The sequence below is a fragment of the Hetaerina americana genome, unplaced genomic scaffold (genome assembly GCF_022747635.1).
Source record: "Hetaerina americana unplaced genomic scaffold, ioHetAmer1.1.p SCAF_3, whole genome shotgun sequence".
In the NCBI taxonomy this organism is placed as follows: Eukaryota; Metazoa; Arthropoda; class Insecta; order Odonata; family Calopterygidae; genus Hetaerina; species Hetaerina americana.
This window is the reverse complement of record NW_027286874.1, coordinates 13,484,055-13,500,956: the sequence shown is the minus strand read 5'-3', so window position 1 is coordinate 13,500,956 and position 16,902 is coordinate 13,484,055. Positions and strand designations below refer to the sequence as shown.

At 47.2% G+C, this 16,902-nt stretch overlaps 1 protein-coding gene across 2 annotated transcripts in view; it reads left to right on the top strand.

Annotated features, from left to right (window-relative positions):
- Positions 1-16,902, top strand: part of sick (sickie) — a 934,611-nt gene that overhangs the window by 795,782 nt on the left and 121,927 nt on the right. The window contains exon 23 of one of the 2 annotated variants that reach the window (XM_071588440.1): positions 990-1,043. The exons of the other annotated variant lie outside the window; for it this stretch is intronic. Within the exon in view, the coding sequence (XP_071444541.1) occupies positions 990-1,043 (54 nt within the window). The remainder of the gene's footprint in view (positions 1-989; positions 1,044-16,902) is intronic. 2 annotated transcript variants of the gene reach the window in all.

Below are 16,902 nucleotides of genomic sequence, written 5' to 3'. Positions count from 1 at the left end.
TGACGGGAGGGATGTTTTTTAAATTTATTTTTCATTATTAACCCTTTCCTTTCCCTCCCAAAATCATCCGTGATTCGTGGAGTATGTTCTACCTTCTTCTGTCAGGTTTCGTGCCTCTCGGCGCCTGTCCCACGGGTTGTTTCTTGTCCGTCGTGACTCTCGAGTTTTCTTCCTCCCTTTTTCTTTCCTCCGCTCCATCTCGGTCTTCTCGGGCGAAACTAAATCTTCCCCTCACATATAGTATATTGCGTATGTATCTCTCTTCTCCTTCTCTTCCCCTCCGCTCCGCGGTCTAATGAACGGTGCCCGAAAGGAACCCCCGCTTAATTCGTCGGAATGTGAGAGGATATTTTCCAAGATTCTCCTTGCCGTTGAGGGGCGTTTGGCAGCTTGGGCATTGTAGTCGAGTGTTTTCCGTGCGAGCCCGGAGGGCCGAGGAAATAATTTCGTGGCGTCATGGCCTTATATCGATTGCCCGTGAAAGGTGAGTTGATCGCGGAAGATCTCCCGTGTTTTGTTTTTAAGTTGCTCCGGGAATGATTCAGTGAGGTCGCTCGCTGCTCAAGATGGAACGAGATTAGAATCTGAATGATCCCAGGATGATGATAATACAGTGCTGTTGAACCCTCTCCCGTCAAGACGGTTTTACTCGATGGGAAGCACGCGGAAGTGCGTTGCCGCTGAAATCATTTGCCACGGGTTGCTTCGAAGGTCTCTCTCTCTCTCCCTCTCTCTGCATTTTTGCGTCTCACTGTGTATGACGAGCGGATTGCGAACGAAATCATGAACGCGAGGAATTCCTTCCTCGTGAAGTGCTACCGCCCTGATATGAAACCTTAATGAACTCGCCCATGTCGTATCTTTTCACCATGTCCATATCTGTATTGCTCGTGTGAAATGTCGATGAGTGTTTTTGTATCATGTTAATAGTTTTACGGACTTCTCCCATTGCCTGTATATCTAAAAAACCTGAGCTATTTCGGTTTCAGAAAATGATTTACTATGGACGACCTGCAGACTCTTCGGTGGATTTCTTTCAACAGGTTAGTTGAACGCGATCACTCTCCCCCATGCTTCAAACTTCCATGTGAGCTAACAGTGTACTGACTGCCCTTATTAACATTTAGTGAAACCAATAGAAGTGTAGAACAGTTGATTTTTCGTTGTGTACATATTATTTGGTATAAGAAAACTCTATGATTAATCATGTTAAGAAATACCCAAAGTGTTTACTCCGGCGTTGGAATTATAAACTCATTTTTATTTTATGTGCTTTACTCGAATGGCTTGTATCAAAGTATTTCTGTGATTAATTCTGTGGTTTTGTTGGGGAAAATAAATGCATTGACATGTTCGATAGGAAATCAGTAATAGCTGGATGGCGACTTGGCAGTATTGAAGTATCTTTTTTTCAGTTTTAGTGCCACCTGTGATGCTATAAACATTTATTTCTTTAAGTAATTAGATCATTTTATGCCCGAAAATTTTGAGACTATTTCCACATGACGGAAATAAATACGGCATGCATGACAAAGTATTCGTTTCTTGTGGGGTTAACATGTAATTCTATGGTACATTAAGCTGAGCTCTGTTTTTTTTAGCTTGACCTTTAGCTAATTATTCAAGACGACATCGGGTAGTTTTTTTTACGGTCTGTACATTTCATTACCATTAATTAAGGGGTATAAAATCGTGGTTCGTAAATGATCTCAATTTGGAATGTGATTTATTGACTTCACTAAAATCATAAATTTACATCGAAATTTTGAGTACGAAAGTCGTAAATGGCTACTGTTAGAGGAGGAGGATATGGCACACCCAGGGCTATCTATTCAAATAGCTATTTTATTAATATTATAAGTTTTTCACAAAATAAAAGTCATGTTTTAGGTGCACACCTGAATTCCGTTACAAGGTGCACAAATATTTGTGAAGCTCCCCAGGAAATATGTCCTCCTCCCTAATTTTGTGTGCAAGTCCCCCGTTGGTATCGCCCTGCGGCTCGAACTCCGCACTCCTCTTGGCAAACGACTGACTTTCCTGACCAGAGCACCCCGCGGGGGCATTCCGTTGGGAAGTATTTACGAACAAAACTCTTCCCCCGTTGAATTCCACTTGCCACTTCAAGCCCTTTCATTTCGTCGTCCTCTCTGGTCGGTGTCAACCCCTCCCTCGGACCCACTGACCGTCCACCGCGCTATTTCGAGTCCCTTGCGTGCTTGCGTCCGCCCACCGCACCGAGGGTTCCGTCCCGAAGAAGAGGTGGGCAAACCGAGGCGCGGGTTGTTCCATCCTATTTCCTCTCCCACGCTCTTGGCAAACAATTCGCCGAGCGAAAGGGATTTTCTGGACGCATTGGAGAAGGGTGTGAGGTAAGAGGCGGGAACTACGAGTCGGCCGTAAGGAGTTTCTCGCTGAAATGAACCGGAGATGCCGCGCGCCGTATAGGCGTGCGCGTAACTCATGCGGACAATTGAAAGTCGTCTTGCGCCGATGCCACTGGGACGTTTCCGACACAAACAGAAGCTCGGTGGGAAAAGTAAAAATGAGAAGCAGGCGATGAAGGAGTCAAGTTCCCTTATGAAGTTCCCCCCGATGTTTGTGTGAGTCACATTTATTATTATGCGCGACCTTCCGGAGCGAGTGAGAAGCTCGGGCCCGTGTGCGAAGGACGGCGTAATGGCAGAGAACGCATTGGGATTGTGTGCATGCATGTTGTAGGAGGGCATTGATGTGCGGGGGGGGGATGGTGTGAGAGGACTGGGAGGGAGGGGCGTGTAAAAAACGATTCGCATCAATATTCATGATCTTAATTGGAGTGGTGACTGTAGTTTAATCGGGACTTTTCCCTGTTTTTTTTACTTGCTCATCTCATTTAATATTCACCGGTTTCTCTCCGGATTGAATGCGATAACTCCCGACCAGTCATTCTTCTCGTGAGCCGCTCCTTCTCCTTACCTAATGCCTATATTTTTCTCCCCTAGATCAACGTCACATCACATGCTATATATACGTACTCCGCTTGATGATGCCATGTAGTCGTACGTGAATCCTTCCTTCCTGATTTATTGGTATTACTCTGCGGTCTAGTTGACATCATCGTAATTATATCTCATAATTCCAAAGTAAATGCTCATATATAGGAAACTGAATTATTATAGGCATTTATTAACCATTAGCCATTACTGCAATTCGGACGTTCTTTGGATGTAATAAAAGGTTTGCCATAAGATGACTTATTATGATTTATGCTCGTGGAGTGTCCTAAATAAAGCGCCGGAAGTTTACAGTGTATTTTATTCCTGCGGAATGCTCATTTAAATCAAGATCCTGCTTTTCCAAGTAAGGGTCGCACTCATAAGTCTACAAGGCCAATGAATAATTACCGAATTGGAAATTCGGCGGAAGCGTGAGCTCCTTAGATGTGAAGGATGAAAAACAAAGGGACCTCCTAGTGTCATAAATATAATCTCCTGCGAGTAAATATGACTGGGACATTATAAAGATAAACCGCGCGTCAAAGTATCGGAGAACTACGCTCATGAATACATACTTGAGTGCAAGTAATGGTGGAAGAATGCACTTGCCTGTGTGGTTTCTCGGAGGAAATGGGTTAAGAGACAATTGAGCGAAGTGTCCGTCCCTCGTGCCTGTCTCCCCCCATTGACCGTGCATTGAACCCCTTTAATTGCCTCTCCCTTTCCGGCCCCTATCTCTTACCCCCCGTCCGCCCCCGGGGGACGAGGTGTTTTTTATAGACTCCTCCGCCCTCAGTGGCTTCAGGGCCTCTCCTGCTCCTACCCTTTCCTTAAACCCTTCCCACACCCGCCTCCCTCGAAATAAAGGGCTCGTGCTCCACTCCCCCAATACACTCCAATCGCCACGCCCCCCGCCCTCCGTACCCCTGGCGGCGGAATCCCCCCCTCTCCTGCCCTCCTTCCTCCCACCCCTCCTTCCATCTCACCTGACTCCACAACACTGAATGTAGTTAACTAGCGATGAACGCCCGTGTTTAGTATTACATCATATACGTACGAGCACATATGTATAGGTAGGGATAGTTAGGTTTCCTTGAAAGCCAAATGAAGCGATAGGACGCATATTGGTATCTCTGCTGATTTATGCACATGCCGCGATGTGTTATGTTCGACACAGTCGGTGAACGTTGTGGTGAGGGCTTGTCCTAGGTGTACGGTAATGGCAAAGAGTAATTTTTGGCTCCATCTACTGTGCCGGGTTAAGCCTTTTGCCATACAGGAAGGTAGTTTTTTGGATCGTCGATCTGAAAATTAGAACACTGCATAATAATGATGTTTGATTTCCTCCTCCAATGGCATACGAGTATTGGAATTCTGATTTTCACGGTAGAACTGAAGAAGGGACCGTATTGTTTCGACTTCTCTATAACGGCTCAGTTGTTCTGATATGGGGACATGGTAACCACGCGACATTCAAGTCATAAATATTAAGTAGTAATGCGTGTAATTGAGCAACAAAATATTTGTCAGCACAAAACTCGCAAAGTCTTTGACTCAGAATACTTAATCAATCGCTGTCTGCCAAAATCCAGTTGCCGACAACTTTGCTATGGAGCGTGGTTCTGTACCGCGCGGAAACATGGCCACTGAAGCAGCATTATAGCTTATATTGGAGGCTTTTGAAATCTGGGTGTGGAGAAGTATGGACCAATTGAAAAGGACAGAAAGAAAAACCAAAGTTGTACTACTAGGCATGATGGTGTAGGAGAGAGGACCGTAGGCATATACCCCTCCCTTCATCGAATATATATATATATATATATATTGGATGGAGAGAGGAAGGAGGCGGAATCCAAGAAGAGTTTATTGTTGTGTCGGGTGTCAGGTTATGTCTTGTTAGGTGAGGCAAATATATCATTGTTTAGTTAGTATCCATCCAAAACCTATATCGAACGATAGACTATCAAAAAATAGACGGGATTGCGCCTCCCGAGACTCCGATTGGGATAAAGGGTATTTAGTTTTTGGTGAAAGAAATGGCAAACCTAGAAATGCATTCTAGAAGGTCAATTGTTGATAGACTGTACATTACTTACTATTCAGATATAATAATTCTTTGTTTTTTCATTGTCATAGTACTTTTTTTCACCGCGAATACAACCAAGAGTTTTCTCGTTTAGGAGTCCATTTGGGAGGTTGAATTTACCTTGTGTCATATCTACTCCTGTTATGAGTTCACCATCGATTAAAATCGTGTTCAATACTTGAATGGATCAGTCACTGATTTATTTATTTATTTCGATCGACTTATTAGACGTGGATTAACCGTAATCGTGTATTTCATTTGTCGTCTGAGCTGTTTATTTAAACCCTGATGCCACTGCAACAACGCCGAGGATAGTTTTGAACGAGTTGAAACGATTTGCCTTCCCACTAATGTCAGTATGAAATTCGATTTGCTAAAAATGGATCTCATCCCGTGTCAGCTCTTCCTAATAAGAATGAGTGAGTAGCCTTTTGTGGGGCAACCTTGGACATTTCAGTTCACAAGTCTGTCGTCGCGCTTTCGATTCTTAAAATCGAGCATCCCGCAGCCAGTCATCTCCGCCTCTTCCTTCCTTCTCCCCTCCCCCCCCCCCCCCAGTAACTCGAAGCGCCTCCCCCCCTCCCTCCCCTCCCCCGCTACCTCCCCCTCCGCAGCCAAAACCAATCCATCGGCTGAACGCAATCCTTCCCTCCTCCTCTTCCCCTCCCCTTTGCCCCCGGGGCACCACTTGCGCCCTTCCCTTCCCGCCCCAGCCCGGAACCCCCCCTTTATCTCTCCCTCACTTCGGATGCACGCCCCCATCACTTTTTCGTTCAACAGAATCGACTCGACGGCCCGGGGGTGGGAGTTTGGTAGGGAGATGAGGAACGGCGAAGGTAATGGGGGGGGAGGCGGACCCCGAGCCACCGGTTATAGAGCATCCTTGTCTGTGTCTACGCATCGTATCACACCAGGGCGAATCACTCGCGTCCTCGCTCCGTAATCCCTTTCTCCACCACTTCAGTTCCCTTTTTCTTTCTCTCGTTTATTTTCCTTTCTTCGCATTCGGATATCGGTTCTTATGGCCACCGACAGTCGGAGGTGCCGAGCGGCGAAACGCCCCTTTGGTCGTTTCCGTCGATGTGTTTAATGATGCGATTGAATGAATGTTCTGCAGCTACGTAACACCCTGCAAGCAGCATCTGGGACATGTGGCATGGGGTGTAAGGGCGCAGTCCTTTGATGAAGGGGCGAAGGAAATATGCGGGATTTGGAATGGGTTTATAATAGCGGTGGATGTCGGGTTGTGTTCTAAGGGAGAGGCAAGGGAATCATCGTTGCTCCGTTGTGTAACCTGTGCCCATCAGAAACCTACCCCAAGCGGTAGATTCCAGTAATAATATTAATTGACTCCATATTAAAGGAATTATTGGCTCGCCACTTTATCGTAAAAGAATGAGTGCTCTCCATTGCCAGTAGAAAAACCGTTCACCCTTGCGAATGGCTGCTTTTAGAGCATTTTTTCACTGATTTTGAGGAAGTTACTCATTTCCTGTCATTTACGGGATTCATTTATCATATTTACGAATAAAGTGTCTTAAATTCTGGTTATATTGAAGGCAAGTTATTAATCTGGGATGTAGACCTAAACGTAAAAATGAAAACCACAGCGATTATCAAAGGCAATGACGCCCTTTCAAACCGTCCGCTCAGATCATTTCACATTTGGGATATTAATTCAAGGAATACTGGAGCGCTTTCTCTGTGGGCTAAATGGAAGTAAATTTTAGTGCTCGGCCGCCATGTTTTCAGACACGATGGCTATATCTATATATATATATATATATATATATATATATATATATATATATATATATATATATATATATATATATATATACATATGTGTGTATATGTAAATATTTCAACCATAAACACAGTAATCAGCACGAAGGTCGGTTTGGTAGGTGATGGTAGAGTTCACCCAGTACTAAGCCCGACGGCGTGTGAAATTCACGCATCAGGGTAGGGGGGCCAGTTTCTTTCCCTGTGCCAGTTATGGTTTGTCAGGAAGACCTTGTACCCGAAAAATCACATAGCTTGGGTGGAGCTGCAGTTGCCCAGAGTGCCTTTCCCGGGAATCGAACCCGGAACCATCCGGTCAGTAGTCCAACGCTCTACCCCCTGGATTACCGCGACCCACATATATACATCGATATATTTATATCGACACATGTCTATGATGTACCGATCACGAGAGACTAGTAATTTCAGGTGTGGTAATTAAGTAGCATAAAGTAGATCGCTTCCTCCATCTTTTCCATTTCATGCATCGGCGCTTCAATGTGCTCGTATTCTAGTTGCACTCTTGCTTTAGGGAAAATACAGGTATCTCTTGAGTAATCAGCATTAGAAGGGATTCGATTATCTTTTCCTCTTCATTATTCTCTCTTCAGTGTTGGAATTTTAATTAATTAAGTCGATATTTCAGAGCAGTAAAGATTGAGGCATTTGTTTCTCATGCATTTGACTATGATGTTACTTCATTTTCAAAGCCTGGAAAAAGTCGCTCTTCGAAAATATTTTGCTTTCATTTAATATGGTTGCTTGACTCATCTTCGCCGAAATAGTATGTATCCTTCGTGTAATTCTCAAAAAATATTTCTGCTGAACTTTGTGTGCACTAAATACTTCCGTAAGGGCTGATACGAAGAGCCGAATATACCTACTCAGAAAAGAAAGATTTCGCGAAATTACCGAGCGTCTCCGAAACACCATAAATTACATATATATACCGGCATCCTCTTTGAACGTATCGTAAAGATAATGGATTCTACTTTCACTCTTATGCTCGATTTAGATAATTATAATCTTTATTAGGACTATTTAGGGGAGCTGATCCTTGACCGCATGCCCTGGAGACGTTGAATGAGCCGAACAAGAAGGCATCTGTTTCGCTTCGAGGAGATTTTGTGAAACTTTTTACGCAATATTTTTTTGCATATCCGTGCATCAATCGCAATAATGTTGCAATTTAATTTTACGACTTCGTTCCACTTTGAGATCTGCTTCATTGCGGTTCCTCGTCTGTAGTGGTTCGAGGGTGCTCAGTTTTTTTCAACTAAAACGAAACGTCGTTCAACGTATAAAAAATACATTTTTATCTCTCAGAGCGGTCCTCGTTTATGCATACATATTTATTTACGCGAATTCAGGTGCCAGATAGTTCCCCACCTACTCTCACGAGCCTCACCTACATCTTATTCCGATGAGGGGTAAACACGACTAAATGAACTTAGCAAAGAAGTATCTTTCATGTCACTAGCGACACCCACTCTGTGATGTTTTGCTTTCCCCCTTTCCTGATTCTCCGTCGCAGAAATCTTTCTCGGAAGAAGAAGAAATATTTTGAGGATCCGACTGTGGCGGGTACGTTGGGGGCGAGGATAATCGTACGAGAGTACAAAGTATAAGAAAAGTTCGTTCTTCCCTTCCACACGATTGTTAAGTCTCCCTCTTTTCCCTTCTTTTGGACGAAAGGATGGAAAATACAGTCGGTAGGGGGAGTTCTGGAGTGAGTACGCGCTCTTCTCTCCCTCTTGCGTTCTCCTTCCGTTTTGTCGCGCCTGCGCACTGGGCCTATCCTCCCTCCATTCCCGTCCGCCGCGCAAAAGTGACCGAACAGGCCTCGGAAGCCTTTCTCCCCCTCCCCGACCCTTACCCATTCCCCTCCGCCGCCCCTCCGATCTCGAACCACCGCCGCCGACTCGCCCCACAGTCGAGTCTGGGGCGTCGGTTGCCTCGTACCATGTCCGTGTCGTGCCTCATCATGGGGGCGGCGGGCCCGGTCGGGGGCGTGGCGTCGTCCGCTAACCCCCAAGCGCCCACCGTCGCCGCCAAGCGCAGCTCCCCTGTTCACGACGGGTTCGCGACGATCAGGCGAGCCCCGCTGAGGGCGAGTGCGGCGGTCAGGAACTCAAACCTGGAGGCCAATGCGACCCTCGGACGCCAGCCGGCGAACCGGCGGATGGCCACTAAAAGGTCCCACTCGACGGAACTGCCCCCCAATAAACTCCTCCAGCGGTCGACTGGGATGATGCGGAGGGCCTCCGGGGGATCGAACGGGAACAGGACGCCCTCTCCCATGTTCGAAGAGACGCTCCACATCCCGAAGAGCACGAGTTTGACGTTCAAACCGAAGGTGGATAACCGTAAGAAGGGCACGGCTCAAACCCCGCGCCTCCTCTCCAACAACGTGACCGGCAGTGTGGAGCTCATAGACCTCCCCGCGGGTGGAGGGACTCCTCCCACCACGCCCACCAACGGCAACGTACCCACGACCATCGAAGAAGCCATCGCCGCCCAAGGTTACCACGCCAACGGAGGGACGTGGAACAGGGCGTCCATCGGAGGACCGTGCGCCGACGGGTCCTCGGCGGACCATAGGAAGGCCCGCGTGCTCCCAAGGTCCCGCAGCAGGGACTCCATCGACCCAAACAACCCGGACGCGAACGCGGCGACCCCCGCGAGTCCGGTCGGATACGTGCTGCTGAACGGCTGCAGCGCCTGCCAGAGGATGACCCTTCCGTCCTTCCAGAGGAAGGACTCGAATGGGAACAGAACTCGGTACAGGGAGAGGGCAGACACCTCTTCGACGGACAGTGGTTCCACTGACAACTTCCCCGTCGGCCAGGTGAGGCCCCCGGGCGGGAGCGCCTCCTCCACGGGCGGGAGGTCCTCCGCGAGTTGCTCGACGGACAGCGCCTCCGTCGGCAGCGCCGGATCCCTGAGCAATGTGTCCATAGACAGCGGCTCGACCGGCTACGCCACGTTCCCCAGGGGTTCGACGGCCAGCGGGTCGTCCGGCCGAGAGGGTAACTCGCCAGTGGGCAGCGGTGGAGGCGGGAGCTGTACGACCTCGACTTTCGGCGGGCCCCTGTCCCCCGTCGCCCCCCCGGTGGTTAACGTCCACAGGAACTGCACTGGTCAGGGGAACCTCAATAACTCTGTCGGGATGTGCCACGTCCAGCCCATGCAACCCATCACGAACAATTACGCCGTCTGCGGGTTCATGGTGGACGGCGGCGGGCCGCCCCAGCAACAGCAGCCGCAGAAGAAATCGTCCGTGGTCGGGTACCAACATCTGGAGCCGCTCTGGGAGGAGGGTGGCGCAGGGAAGTTGGGGGGCGCGGGCGGGCGGGAGGAGGACCACTGTACGTGCGGCCCCCCTAGGAGGAGCAGTTGGCGCGGCGGCGAGGCGAGGAACATTGCGGACCACTTGAGGGGTTGCTCGTGTGGTGCGAGGGAGGGGTGCGGGCCCCAGTCGCCCCCTACCGACTCCGAGGGTGCTAGTGCTGGTGTTGGTGGTGTTGTCGGTGGTGTTGGTGGTGGTGTTAGGGGTGGTTCAGTTTTGAGTGGCTCCGTGCCTTACGGGATGGAGGATGGGGGCACCATCGGTGTGTCCTTCAGGCCGCGCCCAGACATTCCCTGGTGGGAGATCGCGACGAGGAAGTCACGCTACAGATCCTGCCCTTCGCTACAGGTACAGGTCCAGAACCTAACAGCCCCTCCTCCCACTCTCCCCCACCACTTCTACTATCCTTTACCTATGTAAAGGCATGTCCGGCATTGATTCAGAGCGAAGCATTGTTGAAAAGGTCATAATGATTATGACGACAACCTTACGGTCTCTGAAGATTGATTTCGTTGAGTATTGCGAAATGCTAAGTTAAGGAAATCCAGGGGTACGATTTGATTTTTATACTCTTAAAGAAGATCGAGAGGTGTCCTAGACTAACATATCATCCGATGGAACTCTTCAGTGTTTCGAAGCAATCACATTAAAGAAAATAAGTATGATGAAGGTTAAACAATGCATCCCTATGTACGTAAATGGAATTCTGATTGCGGGATATTGTATCACAAATTCCGATCAGTCAATCCGTTAGGAAAATGAAGGATGAAATGAGCGAGGAAGGATAATAGTAGCATCTGCTGGAATCTGGAATTTCATTTCCACCGCCCAGCATACCGTTTCGTTGACCTAATCGCTTCTGTGTAATTATTGGAGATTTCCTCCTGGAATACACCTTAAAATGATAGGCCCTTTATTAATTCCAGAGTCATGGGAACCATGATCCTTGTATCCTTCTTTCGATTAACTATTCCAATAGCCGATAATTCCAGCCAATATATTTTGATTGCATATGATCACATAAAATGATATATCCATTGGACTAAAATAAATATTAGTAAAAGGCTCTCCTGAAAGGAATAATGATGAATTCATTATTGAGGATTATTGCGAACGCCCAGATTAATCTTAATGAGGGGCTCCTCCTTAACTGTGGTTGATTTTCTGATGTTCAATTTTTTTGAATTAATATTTTTATGGAGGTATGAACGTACAAACGTTGTGTAACGATTGCCTGCTTGTGTGGAAGAAGTATGTCTCAGATGTTTCAAAAATAGAAATTGTATATATTTTCGTTTCTTAATTCAGGTTTGTTATAAATAGCTGACATTTTTATTCATTTTGGCGTATGTTATCTCTAGGAGCAGCAACACAAGCATTACACATTAAAGCTTGATTTGGAACGAAATTTTCCAATGTAAACAACAAGAAAATATTTTTTAATGGATCATAAATTTTCTTCATGGCAAATTGAAAACTTTCCATCTACGGGTTGTTTTCGTTCATCTGGTCATGTCTTTGTAGGCCGCTGTGTAAATACTTAATCCCGATGGAAATAATGTGTGCATTGCCAACAGTATGAAAATCTCCGTCGCTGTTTTGCATAAGCATTATTTCATAAGTTAGCCATTTTTGAGTAGCGTCAGGCGTGATGTGGTGGAAGTCGAACATCATGAATATCTGATCAAAGCACTTTTCCACTCGTGAAATAATAAAAAAATATCAAATGGAAAAGGGCTTCGATCAGTTATTCATTAACCATTTTTCATAACTAACTAACTATTGTTTAATAAGTGTTATTCCAGACTCACAGTCGATACCTTATGTACATGCAATCGAAGACTGACAAATCATCGTTTATCAGACGGCAAATCAAAGCGTTATTATAATAAATAAAAATATGTGTAAGTGTATATTGATAAAATTAACTAAATGTCTTATCTATAAATTCTTACGAGTCCATTGGCGTTATCACCGTCGATTTTGTCGAATCTCACCGTCGTGATAGGAAGGTGAACGAGGGGTACTTCCGCCATGTTAAACGGCCATATCTCGTCCATCCGTCCTCACGGAAACCAAATCCTCCAGAATCGAGCATGTTCTGTTTGTGCGTGGTTTAATGCGAGTGTAGTCAGTCGCTGCATCGCACTCTTGATCCCATCTGGAAACATCTCCAAAGGCTCTACCGAAAGGGGAGGGGGCAAGTGGGTCGAGCCTTAAAGAGACAACATAGGGGGGGAGACGGGGCGGGGGGCTCGACGTTAAAAAAGATTGTATATACCCCTCTTCACATCTCAAGTTTGAAAAAATATATCATATTTTTCAATCATTTTCAATCGAGACTCTCGCGTTATGGGTTTACGTCGCTCTTTCGTGAAGGCACATGCATCATCCTCTTCCATTCCGTCACGGGAAACTGCTGTGTCCCCCCGGTGTGTGCGCGTTTGTTGGAAGGGGGGTGGAAGGATAGGAGAGGAAAACCCATTTCCCCTCTCGCATTTGACGCTAATACTCATTCGATGCTACGTCGATTCGGTCCTCTTCGCCGTAGTTAATTTATGTGGTCACGTTGATTTATGTGGCACTTCCATCCATCCTTCCTCGGGACTCCCAACAACAACTAATGCTCCTCCATCCGCACCAAGGGTCCCCCGTGCCCTGCATCAAGGTCGCCGTCATCTCGCTCCGGCCCCTTTCCCTCTCCAATCCCCTTCCCTCCCCCCCTACACCCCCTGGACCCCACCTCCACCCCTCCTCCTCGAGTGACTTCCCTCGGGACTTCAATAGAAAGGGTTCCTTGGGATATGGGAGGGAGGTCGAGTGTCAGTTTAGGGACAAGTGACTGTCGCGTTAGGAGAATGACGCGTCTTCCTTCTCTCCCCGTCAACCCTTTTCCCTCCGGCCGTCTTGTGTCTGAACTCCTGTGATGCATCGAAGTTGGGGTCGTCCTATTGCGAGGGGCGCTATGCATCCATGTGCATGTGTTCACCCTCCCTCCCTCCGCCTCGTCGGGTAAATCGTGTTAACTGATAGTCTTGTCGGAGTCAGGTTGTCTCGTGGAGACCTCGGGGAGTTCAGTCGAGCAAAAAATAATATGAGACCACTTTCGCACTCGTCGGTTTACTCACATGTGCGGGGAATATTGAACAAATGTGTACTCGTATGTTTGGAAGCATCTTCCTCGCTAAATTCTTTTTACTTACATTTCTTCCATTATAATAAGATAACTAGGGGAATGTGACCCATAATTAGTCAGCTATCGGCTTTAAAGCATGTTAATTTACATCCATAGGCAGCTTTAAGTAGCGTGGCATAATGCAGTTACAGCAAACACCCCATTACCCGTTTCGTTATAATGCAGGAACACCGGAACATGTGTAGTTCTTTAAGGAAATGACTCTTGCTTTCGGTCACTATTCAAATCGTCATCTCCAGAAAGAAGTCTGCATAACCTATCCCCGCTGTTACCGTTGGCAAATATTTCATTTTTAAGATTTTGATTGGTTTAATCGTGTTTCCAAACTCGTTTAATTTTCTTCAATCATAAATCCACGCATTGATCGGAGAACTTCCATAATGATGACTGGAAGTTGCCCGCTTATATTTTTCCTCTTGCATCCATTATGTGCGTTTTCAGCCGTCCTTCCTCGCTCGACAACGAGGTTCACGCCATTAATGACAGCGGCTCATTCAAGCAAGGAGCCTTCGAAATCGTTTGTTCATTCATTCCTCTCCCGCATTTGTTACTCGCGGTGGTGATCTCTGCCGTGCACACGCCCTGCCCGATGCCCGGCCTCGCTCCGTCGCTCTCCTTCTTTTCGGACTGCAGACTTAAAAATTCTCTTCCATCCCCAGCAGCCATTTATCTGTATCCCGTCAATTTGTAGCGTCCTTGAAAAAATCCCCCATCGGCACATTATCTGTGGTTTCCTCGATTTTCATGACTTTTTTTTCCCCTCCCCAGAATACTAAATATTTTTTGGGATTGCGCAAACGTCGTCTGCATTATCCCTAGCGTGAGATGACGTTCCCTCGGTTTTGGAAGTATAAATAGCCATCAGTGACTTGTGTTTACTGTTTCTGTGTTCTCCAAGTTGAAAATGTTTGATGATACACGTCAACTCATGATTTCAAACATTTGATAGCCATCAGATCCGTCGTCTCATCAACATTCCGACTAGCTCTCTTCCTCTGGCTCAACCAATGTTCCTTTATTGCTTTTTCTCACCCGAAGTGCCTAATGCCCTATTGCTTCGACCAGTGAAATGAATGCTCCCCCCATTCTCGACTCAAATCGAGGCAATTCATTCGTAAGTTAAGTTTTTAGTCTCCTTGATATTCGAATAGTGTTCTTTTGTGAAACTCATTGTTGCGTGTTGACTGAAACTCTTTAGTCTCGCCCTTTCTTATGTTGTTGACGTCTTTCCTCTCCCCTCCCATAACCCACTGCATCTGCGTCACTCCGTCTCCTCCCCTCAACCCTCTCCCCGCTCCCGCCTTCTCCCCCCAGCTCCTCTTCGTCTCCAAGCCCCGCGTATCTCCACAGCCCTGCGGGTGGTTTTTTGAACCCTAATCTAGTACACACTGTCATATGCATGTCTTTATGTATGTACATACGTACCTCCCTCCCCCCCTCCCTCTGTTCATTCATCTCTTTTGCTCATATTCTCCTTCACCCCATTTTTTTCTTCTTCCCCCCTCATTCCATTCCTCTTTCTCGCGGCTGTCCCATCTCGCAGAGGTTTAGGAAGGATTTAGGATGACGAGGATTTGGGCATGCGTGCTTGGGTGCGTGTGAGTAGGCATGCCTGGTTGTGTTCGTTCGAATGTTCGACAAATGTTAGTCATTCCTCGTCAACCACGGTCCCTGTAACACTCGCGAGCAACGCGATGAAAGTTGTGTGATGTTCGTGCATAAGAAATAGTTCTTCCCCGAGACATAAGCCTATTTTAGAATGATCTGCATTTAGATGAATATATCGCGATCCACCAAAAATGGTGTGTGGCATGGGGTGCGAGCACTAGGTGAGATGGATAAGGGAGAGGAATGGTGTTTAAAAATGTTAGGAAAAGGGGGAAAATAACCTGAAAACCCCAAAAAAAACCAGCAAATCGATGTACATGTTGGCGGAAAACTTAGTTTCCAGCAAGTGTTGATTTCACCTTGTAACAAAGTTCTTTTATGTCCGAAAAGGGAGGGAATAAAAATGAACTATACGATAGATCTCCACCATACCAAGACAGGTCATTCAGAACTGGAAAAATATGAAGGGGGAAGTTCTATTAATCAAATGATGTTTCAATGATTTCTCAGTTATGGTATTTCTGCGCTGTGTGCGCTCTTTAAGTGGCCTTGAATTATGAGATTTCGTCGACAAAGTCAAGAGGCCGAAGATTTTGACTTTATGAGAACGGGAGGTGGGGATTTTGGATTCCTCTCTCTCTCTTCTTAATTCCAACTCCTACTCCTTGCTGTGCCTTCCCTCCCTCTCTCCTCCGAATGTGACACTCCTGTAGCGTGGGGTTTCGCCTCCCCCTCCTCCCTCCCCCCACCGGCCCTCTGAGATTACATCTCTCCCGCATCGCTCCCAGGGCTACCTGCGTAACATCGAGTTCGCAGCCAGCGTGTATCCTTTTCCTTCCTGGCAGATGTTTCCAATGAAGGGGTTGCCCGTATGCTCGTGAGGCCCGCGATCTCCGGGCGCGCGGTCGGATAACAAGGGGATCCCATTCTCAAAAACCTAGTTTCGGGATCCCCGAAGGGTGCTGGAGTCTCACGGGGGATGAGCCGGGCGGGGCCAGTCCCGATGCCCTACTTCCTCTCCCGCCACATCCTCCACCACATCCTCCGCCACCTACTCCTTCTTCCTCGGCCTTCTCCCCCCCCCCCTTAGATCCAGGTGATGCCCTCCTTGTGTAACCTCCCCTTTTCACACTACTCCCCGCCCTCCGTAACCCATTACACTCTTCAGCCTCCTCAAATCCCATTATAACTTCCCCGTCTCATTCCACACGTCTGCTTCCGACTCTCCCCCTTCCCTGCACCCCATCCTCCCCTCCCAATCCCTGCCCTTTCGCCGTCGAGAGGTGAATTTTCAATCTCACAGGCGCCAAAGTGTATCGAAACATTTTTATTTTGCCCCCGCAAGAATATCGACCGTGTCCATCCAGCATCGCAAACTCGGGAAGACAATGGGACGAAAGAACGGACTGTTTGGAGGAATACGTTGGCCGAGTGTCCTCGACGTTTATTTTTTATTTTGCTTCAGTCTCCTTGGCTTCGATTCTTATGTTTTTTACTTCGTTTTTGGGGGGGGGGGTTTAACGTCGATGAATTGTTAACATCATTGTCAGAACCGTGAGTAATGTCCCGGCGGATATATATTTTCCTCTCGTATGAATTACTGCTGTAACCGCTCCTGCGTTTTATCTCCCTCGGTCTTCGGGAGAGCATCGGTCTGCTCGGCGACTCATTTCGCATCCGTTTCTTCATGCGACCATTATCCTTGCACTGGCGAATGACTCTCACCGCTTATTGGTTCCGAAGATATCCTTAAAGGAAGAGTGCCTTCATCAATTTTCAGTGACGGCTCTCGCCTTCCTTCTCACCTGTGCACAGATTTCACACTTATTTCCGAACGTAGGCGTGTCGAAGTGTTAGGTGCATTCAAGGCTGCCGGGTGTAATTAGAGATCGAGGAAGAA